The sequence below is a fragment of the Gouania willdenowi genome, chromosome 3, assembly GCF_900634775.1.
Source record: "Gouania willdenowi chromosome 3, fGouWil2.1, whole genome shotgun sequence".
NCBI lineage: Eukaryota > Metazoa > Chordata > Actinopteri > Blenniiformes > Gobiesocidae > Gouania > Gouania willdenowi.
The window spans coordinates 34477904-34497841 of record NC_041046.1 but is presented as its reverse complement, the minus strand read 5'-3'; the positions used below and the strand labels follow the sequence as shown (position 1 = coordinate 34497841).

General features: G+C 38.6%; 1 protein-coding gene across 2 annotated transcripts in view; it reads left to right on the top strand.

Moving 5' to 3' along the window:
- The first annotated feature begins 4607 nt into the window (after window positions 1-4607).
- Window positions 4608-19938, top strand: part of pcdh9 (protocadherin 9) — a 240541-nt gene continuing 225210 nt past the window's right edge. For both annotated transcript variants that reach the window (XM_028477262.1, XM_028477261.1), the window contains exons 1-2: window positions 4608-5352; window positions 5802-8932. In XM_028477262.1, the coding sequence (XP_028333063.1) occupies window positions 5897-8932 (3036 nt within the window). In that variant the 5' untranslated portion in view covers window positions 4608-5352; window positions 5802-5896. The remainder of the gene's footprint in view (window positions 5353-5801; window positions 8933-19938) is intronic.

Genomic DNA, 19938 nt, shown 5'->3' with positions numbered 1-19938 from the left:
ATAAGCACATTGAGAGTTATAAAAAACCTTGAAAAAGTAATATCTGAAATTCTTTATGCCTCTTTAAATGTTGTAGAAGGCACAGATATTTCCTCTTAGAAATATAGTGCAGGGTTTAATGCCACCCACATGCGTCCTTGAAGGAAAAAAAGCACTTCTCTACATCCATTTACTGGACTTCACATCCCATAATGTGATGTGCAAAAAACTTTTCTGACAATGTTAATCTTTTTTTTTTGCACAAATTATCTTCAATTTATTCATCTATGAGGCTAACACTGTTTTTATTTGTTAAAAAATGTATGTGTTAAAAATTGTTTCCAGCAGCTTTATTGTTTGATCCAAATGATGAAGGTCCACAAACCAATTTTTCAAACAAAGACCGCTTGACCAAGTCATTTCGAACATAATCAAAGCCATACTTAAGATAAAGTTCAATTTCCTTTACTATTCAATGGTTCTTGAGTTTTCTACTGATGAGCAGCCAGTGGTTTGATAATGTTTGGAAATGTATACAACTTAGCTTTCTAAATGTATTTCTATATATATATATATATATATATATATATATATATATAAAAAGACACCAGATTTATCAGAGGTTCACTCTAATAAAAAAAGGTCATACTTTCCCTTTTGTATTTGTTTCATCCTACCCAACCATCTTTGCTCAGCCTTTTTTATGATGAATAAATGTTAAATGAATATATGACTATATCTTTGAGTTATTAGTCAGACAGGTTAGTTTTACCCTACAAATACTGTGTTGTAATTGTAATCTTGCTCACCTGAGGCCAACACTGAGGGACGGATTCACGGAGATCTGAAATAAAGGGTGGTAAACCAGTTGTGTTCCTAAATCCTTTGGTGACGCAGTTTTTTCACCTACTGTGAGGAATTCACTAAGATTGCAGCAATGATTAGTGCACGTGCAGAAGTGGTGCAGACTGCCCTGTTTAAATGAGCGTTTTGATCGTTCAATGTGGAGACGTGAGTGCACAGAATCACACAATGACATTTGAGGAAGTAAATTGGAGACAGATGGACTTTTCCGTCTGCTGCATGAACATTTCATAATGTAGAAAACTTAATAAACAAATGAAAATGTTTAAAAAAAAAACAAAAAAAAACCAACAACTTTAAAACCTAATTCTATTTTTCCTCCCCTAATTTAATGTGGCTGCTCCGTCAGGTCCTATACCTTTGCTCTGATCAGTCCATGAAAAATAGACAGATTTGTTCAGAAACTGTCCTATTGCTCTGTTGGTGGAATTGATCTGAGTTATTACAGCAACACAGTCTGTCACAGTGGCTGTTAATATTGACTATTGTTTTATTTGAATTATTTTATTATAATAGAAAAGTTAACTGGAGCCTTTTTTTCCATCTCCGCTGTGTTTTGTGTAAACATTTACTACAGAGGATTTCTGCGTGTGTGTTTGCACCTGTTTGTCAGTCGTACTATTTTCCTGTGCTAAAACAATCACCTCAAACAGTTCCAGATTTGATTAATTGCATTGTGCCCACCGCATTAAATTATTTGCATGTCCTCCTCCCATTTTTTACTACCCTTTTGATCTCCGTCTACTATACATATTCATTAGAAGGAAACGCTCTAAATAGCTTGAAAGCACATTGCGACGTGCAGCAGCCGCGCACTCCTGATTCCCTGAGGTTTGTACTGCTTATTAGCTCGTCAAGTGACGTTTGCACATGTTTTAATACCCCTAAACCTTTAGTGAATCCGCCCCTCAGTCTTTATTTGTGAAAGACTGAGGGGTAAATGTTAGGTAAACGTATACAAGTTAGCTTTATAAATGTATTTCTATACAGATTCATCCGAGGGCACCCCTAATAAAAAGGTCCTACTTTACCTTTTCTGTTTGTTTCAGCCTATCCAACCACGTTTGCTCAGCCTTTTTTAGGCAGCCGTTCTGCTGTCACCACCTTTTTCCTTCAGCTTCAGCTTCTTAGACCTTGTTTGAGTTTGAATATAAATAAGTCACCTGTACAACCTTGTACTTTAATGGACACACAAACATTCTTGTACTTTGTATTATTCATGAAGCCATTTCAACCGTGCAAACAAACACGTCAATAAGTCCGAATGAAAATCACACCAAGGTAAGCAGTCTGATTGACTGCACCTGTTATATGGAAAATCAGAAGGCTTTAGGTTTGGACACTTCCCTTAGGCTCTAAGCATGGTGAGAGGTTGGAGGAGGTGCACTTTTGAACCTTGGACATATATTAGCATTTATTAGTTTGTCAGTCACTTGACTAGCAGAAACATTGGCTGAAAATTAGGAGCTGGTTGATTTAATTTTACATGACTGTCCATATAAGGTCATGTATGGCAGTGGTTCTAAAGCTTTTTTGGCTTAAGTACCCCTTTCTCTCATGTACCCCCTTTGACCGACTGCAACACTTTGCTTAGAATACGATTTAAAAACAACTGTAGCGCATAATGATGGAATGAACAAGTGATAACACACATTTTAAAGAGTCTAATTTTGTAAAATAAGTGGAAAGAAACAGTATTTAGTGCAATGTTCCCAACATTTTTTGGATCGTGACCCCATTTTGATATCAAGAATTTCTGGTGACATTTTTTGTCTCGGATTAGTTTTTGATCATGTTTGAGCTCAGATATATATATATATATATATATATATTTTTTTTTACTACAATTAAGTTGAACTACATTGTATTTCACAAAGTGAATCTATAGAAATACAGTTGTTTAAGATTGTGTGATGTTTTAATTTAAAATAAAGAATAATAATTACAAAATTTCTCAAATCTATTTTAATTGTTCAGAAATTTCAGACGACCCAAATTAAACTCCAGGTGACCCCACATGGGGTCCCGACCCCAAGGTTGAAAAACCCTGAAATAGATTTACTTCTATAGTTTTTATCATTTCCAGTCATATCAACATTTGAGAAACACTAATGTATGGAATACTTACAAAATCCCAGCATGTTTCCCGTCTTGAAGAAAAGTCAGACATGTGCACGCACACACACACACTTACAGAGAGTAAAAGGCAGGTGATGAGTTTCTAATGACTCCATTTGACCAACGGAGCAAGAAAGTGTCTCTGTGCTGCCGACAGTTATGTTGTCAGGTTTTCCTCAGCATCGAGGTGTCAGACTTTAAGCTGAAGTGACACGTCACTGCTTTAGCTGCTCTCCACCGTGCAACTAAGGACAGCAATGGCTGAATTCAGAGGCAAAAAGGTCAGGCCACCAGGTTGTTGTGCTAATGGACTGCTGACCAGGCACTAAGCCAACCTCTCAGGAGACATTTTCAGCCACTTCTCACTTCCACTAGTGTGGATTTCATGTCTTTTGCATTACTTCAATCATCCTTATGCCAACAGTGTGGCTCTTTTTCTCACTGTGTCTTGTTTTGCACTCAGATCACCACTGAGTAACTCATTGTGTTATCCAGACTGTGAACCCTTCTTGTGGTTTACTTCTTTCTCAGAAATGTGTTGGTTATGAAGATGCACAGCTCAGACCACGGCCTTGGTTAAGGTCCACCTCAAGGTGGCAGTGTTCACCGTGACAGGCTATACTCGTCCCTGGAAGTCAACAGCTTGCCCCTCAAAACAGCAGCCACAGTCTTAGTTTTCATGAGGATTATCAACTGCATTGAAATGATTAGATGGGGGGTAATCTATGTTAATGATATGGCTGCGTATGATTCACATTTGATGGGATTTGTTACAGTTTGGGTATTTTGTGTCTTTTTTTTTTTTTAAATTCTTTTGTGGTTTTGCTGTTTTGAAACTTGTTCAGTGAGATAATCTAATCTTTGATCATCAGCATTTTCTTTTTTAATCACACAACGTCAGATGATCAGTGCTAACTCAAACAGAAGTGCAATTCACTCATTACGCACAGAGACGCGCCACACACGCACTGATGAGTCGGATAGGTGTCAAGGTTACTTCTTATGGACAAACGCTGCTGACGCCTGGCTGCAGGGCGCAGTGTGGTGGATGTGTACCCCGTGCAAACACGCTTACAACACATTCTTTGTTTGGAGCAGCGCAATAATAAGTGACTCTCACACAAAGGTTGCATTATACAGCAGTTTATTCTTTGCAAATCAACAGGGGAGTGTTAGAATGTGTCTTTTCTTTTCCATCAAACATCTTGGCTTCATATCTTCATCCTAATTATTGCATCTCTTCTAACAGGTTGATCCAGCCTCAGCATCACTGACCTTTCATTCATATGCGCTAAAGGACACCCACTCCTTTTCTCAGCTACAATATCAGCCAGCTTTGTTATCATCCTCCACCTCCTCCTCATCATCATCATCATCACCCCCTCCAGCCCCGGGGTTTTTGGTTAAGCGTCCCCGCAGCCTGCGGCATCCTGACAGAGCATCTCACGGCGGACGTGCCCCCCCTCGGCTCCTCCGCGCGTTAAGCGACGGGACTCCAGGCCAATCCTGTTGCTGGTCGGGTGCAGACGCACGTGAATCAGAGACGCGTTGTCCAATGATGAAGGTCGGCAGGGTAAAGGGGCGGGGTTACTCTGAGCGCTGTACTTCACCTCCACTCCTGTGGGTTTACACAGAGTTAGTGGAAGATACTCAGCTGTGGAGCGAGAGCGCAGCAAAGGATAAATGGCACAGACGCGCTGCGCACCCGCGCCACTGATAATACGCCTCATCTCCAACAGGGATCGACTCTGAGACTTCACATCTATTTCTTTCCTTTTATTGCCTTTAAAATCTGTTTCAAAATATTCTACACAGAGGCTGATTTTTTTTGGATGGAGCGCCGTGAACTTGAAACATGACGGGACACCAGCGCGTCCTCTCGCGTTCACCTCGCAGACGCCTTCACCTTCACGTGTAGACGGAGGACAGGAGACACACGCGCGCGCCGGCTGTTTTTTTTTTGTTTTCGTTTTTTGTTTTTTTGCTTTTAGGACCTCTGTGAGAGATGAGCATTGGATTTGGGACACGTACTGATGCAAGAGATCTCATTTCCTTCACCGACCTGTGTGTGTATCCTGGAAAGCGTCGTGGAGCACTGCAGGTCCCAAAATTAAGCAAGATCAGCTCCATTTTTTGAGAAAAGCAACCGCGACAGATGCAGGTTTCAGTTTTCACCAGTTTTTTTTTTTCTGAGCAGATGAATTTTTTCCTCTGCTTGATCACTCCCGTGGGGTATTTTTAAAAAACAGTATATGTTTTATTCTCTTTTCCCCCGGGACCTGAAGGCAGATCAAACAGGAGGGATATCTTCACCAACAGAAACACACACTGGATGAGAAGACTATGAGCTGACACACTCCAGTTTTGCCCCCTGCGTTACCAAGGATTTGGGTATGTAAAATAAGAATAGGTCCCAGTTGCTCACAAAGCTTTTAAAATCTGACTGAGCTCACTTTTTATGTTTCATCCATGCATATTCATTCATGTAGGAGCCCACACACAGCTTAAGCTCTTTATTTTGGCAATTTGAGTGTTAAATTAATAAGGCTGTCTAATGTATTGTGAAGTTTTGTGGCTGTGGGGCTTTAAAACTGAAATAATCTCAGAAACCATAAAACGTGCATGTTAAAGGAGTAAATAACATCCATGGGTGGCTGGTTTTATTCTGTGGGTTTTTATTTGTTGTTGTTTTTAAATGTCCAAATAAATGTGAGTTCAGTGCAGATGGTGTGAAAAAATCATGCAAAACTAGAAAATAAAACAGCCGGAGGGCTGGTTGCCTTATATTTGAATGTAATTGTGAACTTTTACTGAAGGGAAATTTTGTCATGTATTTTTAGGTTTGTTTGTGGAAGATATCTGCAAGGAGTTACAGCCTGTGCTGCTGCATAGACAGAAACCATTCAGGTCCAGAGGCTGGAGACACATTAATGCCATGGATCTAAAAGACTATTACCTGTTGGGTGCTCTACTTGCCTGCATATGGCTAGATCCATCAATTGCTCAAGAACTGATCTACCCAATCAGAGAGGAGCTGCAGGAAAATGTCCTCATTGGAAACATACCAAAGGACCTGAACATTTCCCATACTAATGCTGCCACTGGAGCAAGTGCTAATCTTGTGTACCGGCTTGTCTCCAAAGCAGGAGACAACCCACTGGTCCGTGTTCTCAGCAGCACTGGAGAGATATTCACAACATCAAACCGAATCGACAGGGAGAAGCTGTGCCCCGGTCCCTCATTTGAGGAAAGCGAGTGCTCCTTTGAAATCGAAGTGGTCATTCTCCCTAATGACTATTTCAGGCTTATTAAAATCAAAATAATTGTCAAAGACACAAATGACAATGCACCCATGTTTCCGTCACCTGTGATCAACATTTCAATCCCAGAGAACACACTCATTAACAGCCGCTTCGCTATTCCTTCTGCAACTGACCCAGACACCGGCCCTAACAGTGTCCACAGATACGAGCTGATCAACGGACAGAGTGCCTTTGGCTTAGACATAGTAGAGACACCTGAGGGGGAGAAGTGGCCCCAGCTCATTGTGCAGCAGAATCTGGACAGAGAGCAGAAGGATACATATGTGATGAAGATTAAAGTAGAGGATGGTGGCAGTCCGCAGAAATCCAGCACAGCCATTCTCCAAGTCACTGTAACAGATGTCAATGATAACAAACCCGTTTTTAAAGAGAGTCAGATAGAGGTTCACATTGCAGAAAATTCCCCTATTGGCACATCTGTGGTGCAGCTTCAGGCCACAGATGCAGACATAGGGACCAATGCAGATATCCATTATGTATTTGGGACTCAGGTGTCTCCCGCGACAAAAAGATTGTTTGGATTAAATACGACAACTGGCATTATCACAGTGCAAAGACCTCTAGACCGGGAGGAGAATGCTATTCACAAGCTCTCAGTTTTAGCTAGTGATGGAAGCTCAAGTCCAGCAAAAGCTACTGTTACCATAAATGTGACTGACGTTAATGACAATCCACCCAATATTGACCTGAGATACATAATAAGTCCTATTAATGGCACTGTTTTTCTATCAGAGAAAGATCCCATTAATACAAAGATAGCCCTCATCACAGTGTCGGACAAAGACACAGACATCAATGGCAAGGTCATTTGCTTTATAGAGAAGGATGTGCCCTTCCATCTTAAGGCTGTGTACGACAACCAGTATCTGTTAGAGACATCAGCACTGCTTGACTATGAAGGGACAAAGGAGTACAATTTCAAAATTGTAGCCTCTGACTCTGGAAAGCCAAGTTTGAACCAGACTGCGTTGGTGCGAGTGAGGTTAGAGGACGAAAACGACAACCCTCCCATTTTTACCCAGCCAGTCGTCGAGTTGGCCATCATGGAGAACAACAAACGTGACCTCTTTCTCACAACTCTAACCGCCACAGATGAGGACAATGGAAAAAATGCAGAGATTGTCTATCAGCTGGGACCAAATGCTTCATTTTTTGATCTTGACCGCAAAACAGGGGTCCTGACTGCGTCCAGGGTTTTTGACCGTGAGGATCAGGACCGGTTCCTCTTTACTGTAACAGCAAGAGATAATGGGACACCACCCCTGCAAACACAGGCTGCCATCATTGTAACTGTGTTGGATGAAAATGATAACAACCCCAAATTCACACATAACCACTTTCAGTTTTTTGTGTCTGAGAATCTTCCTAAGTATAGCACTGTAGGAGTGATAACTGTAACCGATTCAGATGCTGGAGAAAACGCTGCAGTTTCCCTCTCAATATTGAATGATAATGAGAACTTTATATTAGATCCTTACTCTGGGGTGATAAAATCTAACGTGTCATTTGATAGGGAGCAGCAGAGCTCCTACACTTTTGATGTTAGGGCTGTGGATAGCGGTAGACCTCCGTGTTCTTCAGCCGCCAAGGTGACCATCAATGTCATTGATGTGAATGACAACACCCCTATTGTCATATACCCTCCCTCTAATACATCTTTCAAGCTTGTCCCCCTCTCTTCAATTCCAGGATCAGTGATAGCAGAAGTGTTTGCAGTAGATGGTGACACAGGGATGAACGCAGAGCTCAAATATACTATTGTGAGCGGCAACAACAAGGGCCTGTTTCGAATTGATCCGGTCACGGGAAATATTACTTTGGAGGAAAAACCCACTATTGCTGATATAGGCTTACACAGGTTAGTGGTAAATATCAGTGACTTGGGTTATCCCAAATCTCTGCATACGCTGGTGCTTGTCTTTCTTTATGTCAATGACACTGTGGGCAACTCAACTTTTATCTATGAGCTCATTCGACGCACCATGGAAACTCCAATTGACAGAAACATTGGTGAAAGTAATGACATTTACCAGAGTGGTGATTATTTGACCATAATGATAGCTTTTGTTACTGGCGCCTTAGTGGTGATTATTGTCATCTTTGTTACTGTCCTGCTGCGCTGCCGCCATGCATCCAGGTTCAAAGCGACACAGAGAAAAAAGCAGGGGGCTGAGTGGATGTCCCCCAATACAGAAAACAAACAGAACAAGAAGAAGAAACGCAAGAAAAGGAAATCCCCCAAAAGCTCACTGCTGAACTTTGTCACCATTGACGGAAACAAACCTGACGATCCTGCACACGAACCAATCAACGGAACCATAAGTTTACCCACAGAGCTGGAAGAGCCAGGGATTGGACGCTTTGATTGGAATGCCACACCTACTACAACCTTCAAACCAAGCAGCCCAGACCTGGCCCGGCACTACAAATCTGCCTCACCACAGTCAGCCTTTCACCTCAAGGCTGACACACCGGTCTCCGTGAAGAAGCATCATGTCATTCAGGAGCTTCCTTTGGATAACACATTTGTTGGAGGCTGTGACACCCTTTCCAAGAGATCCTCCACAAGCTCCGACCACTTCAGTGCCTCAGAGTGCAGCTCCCAAGGAGGGTTTAAGACGAAGGGGCCCGTGCACACCAGACAGCAGGTAAAAGATCACTTTTACTGGTCTATAAGTACTGCCTATAACTGCCCTGTTCACCAGTGCTGAAGTGCGAGTTTAGATCAGGGACTCCCTAAGGTGCTGTGAAGCAACAGGAAAGAATACTGCAGAAGACCTGCTTCAGCAAGTCCCTCTGTTTATGGACTTAACCATTACTATAATAGGAGTTGATCACTAATGCTCACAGGAGTTATTTAAGAGTAATGATTATGAAAGCATAGTTTGTCATCACCAAAACTCATATTTAACTAAATGCAAGTGGGTGAATAAAGGTCATATTTGATCACATAGACAACCAGTTCTTATCAAAGGTAAAATACTACAATATAAACCCAATTGTAACTGAATGTGCTTTGTGAAAGAAACATTTTTTTCTTGCCATTCTACTCTGATTAAGATTTGCCATGTAGAAAAAAAAAGGCTGCACACATTCTACCCCCCAAAACAAGTTATTATCACCTCTTCTCATAAAATTCTTGAGTGTATTCATGTTTTCTTTTTGTTTTTGTTTTCCTATTTATTTTGACGTGTACTGTGATACCACAAACTATTTTGTAACCTTTTTAACACCTGCAGCAATATCAACAGTCACTAATTTGTCTGCTGCTACTGTGTCACTGGGAATGCCACTATAGACTTTGCCATATCGTATAAGCCTGAATTAAATGCCTCCTCTCAAAGCACAGAAGCGAACCGAGTGAAGCTAGTCTGGAACTTGATACACATCCAATTCAAAAAGGATTAACCCATAATGAGCCTCAAATTTCAACGTAATCCATGCTTCTTTTTTTAATCAAATCCTGTATTAATTTTTCTGCTAATAAAGGAACCAATGCACAAAACACACTTCTAATCTACTGGAACACATGTGGACAAACACAGAGAGCGGTAGGGAGGATGGTGGAGAGTGAGAGTTGAGCAAAAAATAATAAATAAAAAAATGAGGAGGCAGTGAGGCTGGTGTCAGTGTGTCAGGCTTGGCGGGTGGTGGTATTGAACCCTTAGGTGGCACTGTTGTGCTGCATGGCACAGCCTGGCACTACGCCAGCCTGCAGTGGACTTACAAATGCAAGGGAGGAGTAAAAAAGGAGCGAAACCTATGTTAGTGTTATAAGCGGAATACTCTCACCTAATGATGCAGAGACTGCACAGGGAAGATTGATAATGGCAGTTAGAATTGTGAGTGATAAGATCCATCCGGAAGAGAGTGGAATTACAAGGGTGACACTGCAACTCCTGTCGATGCATACCTCCGGGTCACCGCATCTGGGGCTGCATTTAATGTGTTTCTCTGTGAGAGGTAGCAGTCAAAGGAGGCATTCAGTGCCGTGTCATTTGCCAGGCACCCTTGATGTGTGTGTGTTTGTGTGTCTGTGTGGTTGTTGATGTGTGAGAAAGAGGAAAGTCGTGGCGATTGGGGGGGGGGGGGGGGTTGTGGGGGGGAATGCTATTCAAGCCCAATGGAGGACACATGAGATATGACACCGTACTGTAAGCACAACTTCATTGATTTGCTCACTCATCCCACAATTCCACACTAGATTTATTGGAATCAATAATTCTGACAAATGATTCAAAGAAGCACACAAACATAAATAATACACTGTTATAAACACTTTTGCTTATCCGCGCCGCTGTGAAAACGCTCAGTACAATTTGAGTAAAATGAATTAATAAATGTGATCTCCGAGGACAATAGAATAGGGTTAACTCTGATCATAGGTCGATGTTGTTTCTACAATTTATTCACTACTCAGTGTTAAAAAAAAAAATGTTAGCTGAACTCCTGCCAATGCTACAATTTTATATCGCCGTCTTTATTAGGAAACAGATTACATGTCCTATAAATGCTGCACATATAAATCAAGCAACTTTTAGCTTCACTTAAAAGAGAAACTTAAAAAGATGATTAAAAGAAAAAACAAATATATATATATATATATATATATATATATATATATATATATATATGTATTCATAAATAAAAAAAAATAATTTACTTATAACGTGTACAAATATATTTTGACAAGACAATAATTCTCTTTGCTGTGCACATTTTTTTAATGAAATTAAAAACAAATTTTCTATATTCCCATATATATCTAATATCTGCCTTTGGAGATTTATCACAAAGACTCATAAAGCATACAGTATGTAGTTGGTTTTCTATCATAATTATAAACATCAAAAGCCCTGCCTGGATTCAAGTTTGAAAGATCGGGTATTGATTGTGGTAAAATGATTAAAGTACATTGACCGCACTGAGATGTCATACCAGATTAGACAGGGTACATTTTCAATGCCGTTGTCCCGTCCACATATGGAATACTTCACACAAGGCTACTATAAATATTGACATGAGCATCTCATCTATATTTCATAAGCATTGATAAATAGACATTCACCCATTGTGTAGTTTTTGTGTATTTTTGCCTTATGGAACATTAAATAAGGAATAAACACCAAAAGATTTACAACAAATAACCATGTTGTGTATCCTTAAATGGACAATATATCTAATAGGTAAAGTGTAAATATTAAAACATTTTATTCTTGGAATTTTAGACAATTAGGCAGTATTAATTTAAACAAATATACTAATACTAATAACACTTTTTCCAGAATAATTGCTTTATTGCTGTTAGCATGATGCTGGATCTGAATACTAACTATCTGATTATTCTAGCTTTTGCTGTGCTTTTTTTTTTTAAATAAACATTAATAACCTGGTTATCCATAACCCTAGGTCCGCTGACATGAACCAAAATTAGGCAAGTAAGTGGGGAAGGAAGATGAAGAAACCCAGCCGTGAGTGAAATATCTTTTAAAATTGACCTATTCTCTAACAATTGAAAGGACGTTTTCCTCCTTTTGTTAAAAAAAAACAAAAAAAAAAAACCTTTCAATGCAACTTTAGTGCAAATCAATAAATAAGTGTAATGAAAAAAAAAACAAAAAACAAATAGCCACTTAGAAACACTCGGAGAGCAACTGGGGAGCATAAAGTCTTCAGTGTTGTCACAGAGAAAGGAAATGACATCACAGGCAAACGACGAGAATGGGTTTCTTTCAGACGAACGACTTTGCTTATAGCAATAGGAGCAACGCTTGCCTTTCCTTTCATCTCACTTATTATTTACTCTCCAGGGACATACATTAGTTTAAACAACAGAGCGAGGAAAGACATCAAAACACTGTCCTAGTTTCATAAGACAACACAAGCATCTAAGAATCCAAGTATAATAATCTCCCTCATCATCTTCTTTTCTTTTCCTGTCAAAATGTTTTTGACGTGAATTGGGGTTTTCTGCTATAACACAAAATCACTTTTTTTTTTTCCTCTCAGGTCCATTGGCCCTTGTTATGAATGTGTTAACGTGGCTTTTTAAGGTGGGCGCTTATTGAAAGTGGCCACAAAACTAAAAAATCATCCATAGTCAGTGACAAGTTTTCCCCTCATTATTGTCCAAAAATTGCAATGTTAAATATGAAATTAGAAAAAAAGCTTTCCTTAATTCTGTTTTTGTGGCACAATATGAGGGCTTATATATTGTAAAATCGTGGGCTGGACACCACAGATGCAAAGTCTTATTTTCTGTAGGTTATTACGGTGTTTTTCTCGCAAGCAAACAATATACAAACACTGAAATTAACTTATCTCACTCATCTCGGAAGTTTGTACGCTATAACTCACACCTTGATCTAAGGGATTCAAACCTGGTTCTGTTTTTTTTTTATATATATAGGTGCAGTGTAGTTTAATCACATTCACAGCAAAAAGCCAAATGCACAATACGAGTATTTCTCTAAGCTTTCTTTTCATAGCAGGGATTTGTCGCAGTGAGCAACATGTTAGAAACCAGAGGCGATGGATTATCAGATTTATATATTGGGACAGGGTAGTCCTTGTTTATGTATTCCTGGAGTTGTAAATTTGATCAAACGGAGGTCGTATGCAAACAAGAGTTTGTACGGACCATTGTAAATGTAGAGCCTTGAGGGAGTCGTCCTTCTTGTGCAGGTTCATTTGCCACATTAATAAGAGGATTAGTAGTTTGTACGGGGGCTGATGGCAGGGGGAGACGTTTGAGAAGATTAATGAACTATGACAATGTTGCACCTGAGGGGAAATGTCTGTTGCAATATCTTCTGGGCTGTGCTGACACAGAATTTGGCAGTATGAAAAAGGAAGATGGAGAGAGGCCACAGATTGTTGCCGACTGCTGAATGATAGCTCCCTCTTCCCAGCTGTCCCTTCGTTTTCATCAGAATTGTGTTTGTGAGTTGGACTGATGACGTTCCAGTGGGTTTGAAATGCTCACAAAATAGACTGAAACCGTGTTTGAGACCGAAAACCATTTGGACACAGTAATTAAACCGCTGCTTTAATAAGCTGGCTGCCATAGCAACAGCAGGTAAACATTTTGGCAAAAGATGAACAGAGGAAGACAACTCTCACTGGAGTAATGTCTTATTGTCTTCAAAAGTAGCATATTGTTTAAATAAATAAAGCTCTAAAGACAGTGAGACAATGTGAATGAAGTTTCTGTCAGAGCTTCGTATCATCAGCGAAGAATTTGATATTTTTGTTGATGTTTTTTTTAATGCAGAAAAGATCATATTCCTTTAAATAAGTTGTCAACACATTGACGTCTAGGTAAAGAAAATGAAATGTATTGTGGGACATACTTCAGTGGTGGGTGTAAGAACTATCAGAGTAGATAATTGCCACAAGGGGGATGGATCCACTTTTATAAAATAACTAAATAAATCAAAGCTCTCTGTTGGTACACTGTATAAATTGTGTAATTCATCTTATTATTTTTTCCCTCTCATTTAAGTGCTAATGATTTTTTTAAATATATATATTTGATTAATTAGCCTTCTTTTGTTTTTAATCTGCCCATAGGCAACATTGCCAAAACACAGATGACGGCAAATTACCAGGAATTACTTTTCTTTTATGTGTTTCCTATTACATTATTTATTTATTTTTTTGTCTTGAACATTTTCATATGTTGAGAATCCTCTCCATTGTGAAACACAATATTAGCATTACTGTTGAATGTGTGTGTGTGTGCACATGTGTGATTTTCTTTTATTGTTTGTTCATCCCCTTTTTGGCTGGGATGGGCTTTACTCCATTCCTGCACTTTTCTCAAAGCCAATTGGTTGACGATCGGTCTTCGTGAAATTTGCTTTGTGAAATTGAACACAAAAGTGATGGTGGCTTTTGTGGGACCATCATTACTTCATGTCATTACCATCTTTATGCCAATCAAAAACACATTTTTCCTATTTTTCCAAGGCAATCAATCAAATTGACGTACTTGCTTCATATTTATTCCAACACTGCATAGCGCGGGAGAGGCTGCAGCTTAAAGTTTGAAATTGAATTAACTCAAATTTCACTGCAAATTAGAGTAGAGGGTGGAAGAAAATGTTTCTTGACTTGCTTGCTTGTCTTTGAAAAATCCAATAAAAAGATGAAGTTATGATGTTACTTCATTGTCTGAATGCCCCTCCCCCCACACACAGCCCATCTTTCCTTTCCACCCCTCACTCGGCCCCTCTCTCTCCCTCTCTCATCCCGACTCCTTATCTACCACCCTTACCTTTCACCCATGTTTTATTGGGGTCAATGCCGTTACACGTGATGTTAAATCACCAAGGGTGTGTTCACCTTTGTGTTCTGATCATTTGTGACAGATGGGGGGGGGGGGCTTGTGTTCAACACGTCACCCAACTTTCCCCCTTGTTATCATCTTTTTTTTTTTTTTTTCATTCGAGAGAAAAAAAAAAAAGTGAGCGGGAAACGCTGGGCAAAGCAGAGCTGTATATCCTGACATGACAAACCCAGAGGGAGACGTGTCCTTGTCACTGGGGTTGTTGTGTCAAGTAACACACAAACCGCTGCACTGTCACTAGTGTGTGCCAGCGTCTGGAATAATAGTTGTAATTATGGCGTTGCCAACCCAAACCTCCCTCAAGCAAAGAGCCACACTTGACTTGAAATGTGACTGCCATTGACTGCTTTGCCACTGGGCCTCAAAGCTCACTGACGTTGTAACCCTCATCAATGTAAATCTTGTACATATGAAATGTTTCATGTAAATTGAACTCCTGGTAATCTTGCCTAATGTGCTGTGTAAAACAATAATGGACTCTTTATTTTTTATTTTTTTGTGCTATTTATTTGCTCTGCTTTTGCATATTTCCTTCATTCATTGCTGGTAATCTGCTAATTACGTCTGAAATAAACTCTTGCAGTTCTTCAGTACGCACTCACTGCGACCCTGTTCTGTTTACATCAGCTTGATTTGAACAGTGCTATTCAACCTTTAGAATTTCATAATAAATGTTTCAAAGAGATCATTTCCTTCTTGTTCTGAATTCGTCCATTTTTTTCGTCTTTTTTTATGTTGTGATGAGACGGTATGTGTCAACTGGGATGTGTATCAGTCATGTCGCCATGTGCGCACCACATCTAATTAGCATTTTCCCCACAAACAAGTGCTTCAGTTGATTGTCAAGTTGTGTATTTTAAGAAGCACACAGTTCTTCATAAATAACACATAATAACAACTAACCAATGATTTCCTTACAGCGGTATTTACATTTAAAGGGTAATTTACAGAGCTACCGAAATGTCATTTTCTTTCCATGGGTCTTGTTAGCGATCTTCCTGATTGTTCAGTTTGATTGCACACAAAAAAATTTTCATCCAAATGGTTCTCAAAAAAAAAAAGGTAACAAGAAAGATTAACTAAGCTTTGTAAGGCTTAAATAACTCCAGAAATAATAACACAACTTAATTCATGTGACAGCGGAATCTGAAGAAATAGTTAATTGCCATATGTACAAGTTGAAAATAACAAGTACAATGGAATTATTGTGCATGTCCTTGAGTCAGATGGAAAAATTACAAACAACAAATCAGCCAAGACAGTATAACAGCAGAAGGTGTAAAACAAGGAAAAAACAGAAGTATACTCTACAATAAGATAAATAAATACATAAATAAATATAACATGAGTTGAAGATACATATTGCAAACAAGAGAAAATGAGGTGAATCCATTTAGACATTATTCATTCATCCATCTTCCAACTATCGCTAATATGATTTAGTTTTAGTCATAGTCTTTTGCCTAAAATTCAACTTATTTTTAGTCAAAATTTAGTCATCAGGCGTATTTCCAGTTACAGTCAAGGTTTAGCTGACAAAATGACATAAAGCTTTTTGTTGACTAAATATTTTACAGATGTCGTCGACAAAAAGTATAAACAAGCATAAACTCTCATGCTTTATATTTTAATGGGATTAATATTAAAGTCTGTAAATACACACAGATATATACAGATTTGTTCCGTGTGGTATGCACATCATTGATTTTATTTACCTTTTATTTCATATAAGTTTAGTTTTTTTCTGGACAGGTGAATCAGCATTGCAGTGCCTGCTCTTCCTGAAAGAAAAAAACCCCAAAAAAACGAAATGCATAAAAATTGTTTGTTTCTGATATGATTTCATCCTGTGTGAATATGAGTTATTGTTTGTTTTTTGGTTACCAGAAGTATCATCACATCTACATCTTCTTTCACATATTTAAAACAATTATATAAATATATATATATATTTTTTAATTCAGTGTTTGCCTTGTTTTCGTCACATGAAATAATGTAATCGACAAAAACTATGACATAAGTTTTTCGTGAGCAAAATTAACACTGATTATCAGTTTTATGTTCAGAAGTTGTCTATCTATAAATACTAGAGCCGAGGAAGGGATCAACTTGGCTGGTCACGGCTGCGTTACATGGTTCACACAACAAAAAAATCTCTGGTTGCACACATGCTTCATTGTGTCTTATACATGGTCTTGGAATTTTGCAGGAACCATTTTGCACTTGGAGAAAAGCTGCACATGCTCAGACTCAGAGGTTCACAACCACAATCATTCTGCTAATAGGCAGCGATGCTACTCACCTACACGCCGTGCACTTAAACCAACAGCCATCAAGATGATGGATTGTGCTATTTTGTTATCTTTTGGAGAATAGGGCTCAACAAGATTGAAATGGACTGACTCACCCTAACAGGCCTTAATATGGGTACGTCAAAGAAATCAAGCTTGCAACCTCTGTTGAAAATCAGACACATGCCTCGGTGTTCAAAAAAGTGTCCAGCAAAACAAAAAAAAAATGGAAATAGAAAAAATAATGTTCCCTCTGTTCCTAATCTGGGAAACAAGATAAGAAGATAGGAGACAAGATTGTCAGTTTATGAATATTGTGAATTTCAACTCAGTCTGACATCCATTACAGTCCCTGTCAGAGTTTCAGTCTTTTATTGTGAAATGAATCGCTGACGCTGGTGATATGCTGAGACCAAAATACTTTCCAACCAGGATGATTAAGAAGAAACCAGTATTGGACTTTTACTTCACATAAACTGACTTAGTCTGACTAAATCTTAAATGAAAAATTAACATTAAAGTATTATTGTCTTTTTTTTGTTCTCTTTTTTACTCTTATACACATCAGTTTAAAATCTTTGAAGAAAAAAATAAATACCAACATTTATTATTTTCCGCACATATTCCAATTTCATCACCTTCATAATCATCATGAACAGCAATGCACTCACAATGTACTGATGGTTATGAACGATTCATTTTTATAAAGTGTCTCTTTCCCTCTCTCTTTTTTTGCAGCTGTTAACATTATGTACTAACACTTTTTTTTTTATTCTTTAATCCGAGCTACATTCCAGTTTAGGAAGCATAGATGTGTCACCTCTTAACTGTTTTTTTTTTTTTTTTTTGCAGTGGGAGAGGAGAGAAAAAGGTGTAGCTTTTAAAGTGCCATGCTGACACATCTATGGAAAGTAAGCTTAACTCAGCTTAATCTGTCCACTCCGTTTGAAAGCCAAAAGCAGAGCTTAGTCGGCATCTGAGTAAGGAAGGAGTGTAAAAATAGGATAAATAAACAAAAATAGGATTTAAAGTATGACCTCATCATTCCGGTCATTTACAAAAAGGCTGTGTTGCATGTTTAAAACCTGACTACTGACCCTAAATCATAGCAATTACACCTTCACAGGATAGTTCATTTAACTGGGTTGTCAGTAGTTTCTATGTGTTGCTCTCAGTTTTACAAATTCACTAAAATCCATAGTTGATGTGAAGACTTTGGATTACAGGGATCTTTAAAAATGCACTGCCATCCCTCGGACACTGTTCAGGCCTATTTACTCCCCTTCTGGGTATTAGTTCAAGTGATGGTGTTAGAGAAGATCTTGGGCGTGACCTCCAGTTCAATATTCAGTTTTGCTTTCTCCTAAAAAACTATTTTGAAATTAGTGGGTGTGGAAAAATATAATATATGCTTCTTAGCAATGAAAAACAACTGATTGACTGCACTGCATATATGATCACAGTAATGAACAGACCACATTTCAAAGCAGACGTTGACAAAAGTGCTGTACAGCGGTTAAAAATGTACATAAGTAAAAGAAAAGAGACAAAATAAATAAAAGTACAGAACCAAAAATGCCAGTAAATCTGTCTGAATTTGTATTTTTAAAGCTGAATTTTTTTAGCATCAAAATCAGACTTTGAATTTCAATGCTATTCAACTTTATTTATATAGTGCAAAATACAATAAAGTCATCTCAAAGCGCTGAACAAAATATAAAGGCTATAGTAAGAAAGAAAGAACCCAACAAGATCCGCATGAACAAGTATTTAGCGACAATGGGAAGAAAAAATATAAAAAATATATTTATAGGAAGAAATCTCTAGCGGAACCAGGTTCAGAGGTGGCACCCATCTGCTTTGACTGGTAGGGGTTAATGAACAGAAGGGCAAACAGAATAGGATAGAAGGTTTGTCCATCCGAGTTTCCCACCATTGATTTCCAAACCATCATTTCTAGCATGCTTTTTTATTTCTGAATCTTGTTTTTTTTTTCTCAAGTTTTTAAGAATTCAATATAAAATAATTCAAAATAAAAAAATTCATTGTCAAAAAATTTGACTGCAACCTCCGAGCAACCAAGGAAACGCAATATGTGAAGACTTTGGATAACAGGGATCTTTGAAAATGCACTGCCATCCCTCGGACTCTGTTCAGGCCTATTTACTCCCCTTCAGGGTATTAGTTGTTGTGATGGTGTTAGAGAAGATCTTGGGCGTGACTTCCAGTTCAATATTCAGTTCAATATTAAAATCTATTCTAAAATGAACTGGGAGCCAGTGAAGAGAGACTAAAACAGCCGGGATGTGCTCTCGTTTTGTGCGTTTTCGTTTCATAGCGGATTAATAAACCTCATGTTTGCCATTGTTTTGTCATTTTGAAAGTGAGTGCACATGACAACCACTGGAACAATTACCTGCACTGTGGCCGATGTCACATGCCTTGTTAATCTTGTTTGGATGGAAACAAGATTAATTTTGTCCTGTCTTCCCAGCTTTGGCCTCACAGCCAAATTTGATTACAGTATGCATAGCAACTCCAAATTAGTACTGAGGCCAATAAAGGTGGTTGTGGTATGAGCCATTGATGGTCAAACATGACTCACTTAAAGGGAAATGAGGACATTTATATGTAAAATGAGTAACATGATACACAAAAATTAAGTAAAATACACCTTGATTCAATAAGCCTTGAAGTAGCATTATTTTCAAATGCAATCACTACATCAGATAAAGACATTTGCTCAGCTCTAGCCCTGTTACCTTGAGACATTGGCTTCTGTATATGATGTGGGGTACACTTTTTTATTAGTAATACAATAGAACACCCAAAGCTTCTCACGTCAATAAACCATCCTGAACTCTGCTGAGCTCTGAGGAGAACCTAAGGTGATAAAATAGATTAAACTTCCATGTAAAGCCTTGTCTGAAGGCTTCTCTTCATGAATATACTGTAGCTTTAATACAAACAACTGTTTTGTAATCAGTTTTCATTTTTTTGACGAAAAATGTGT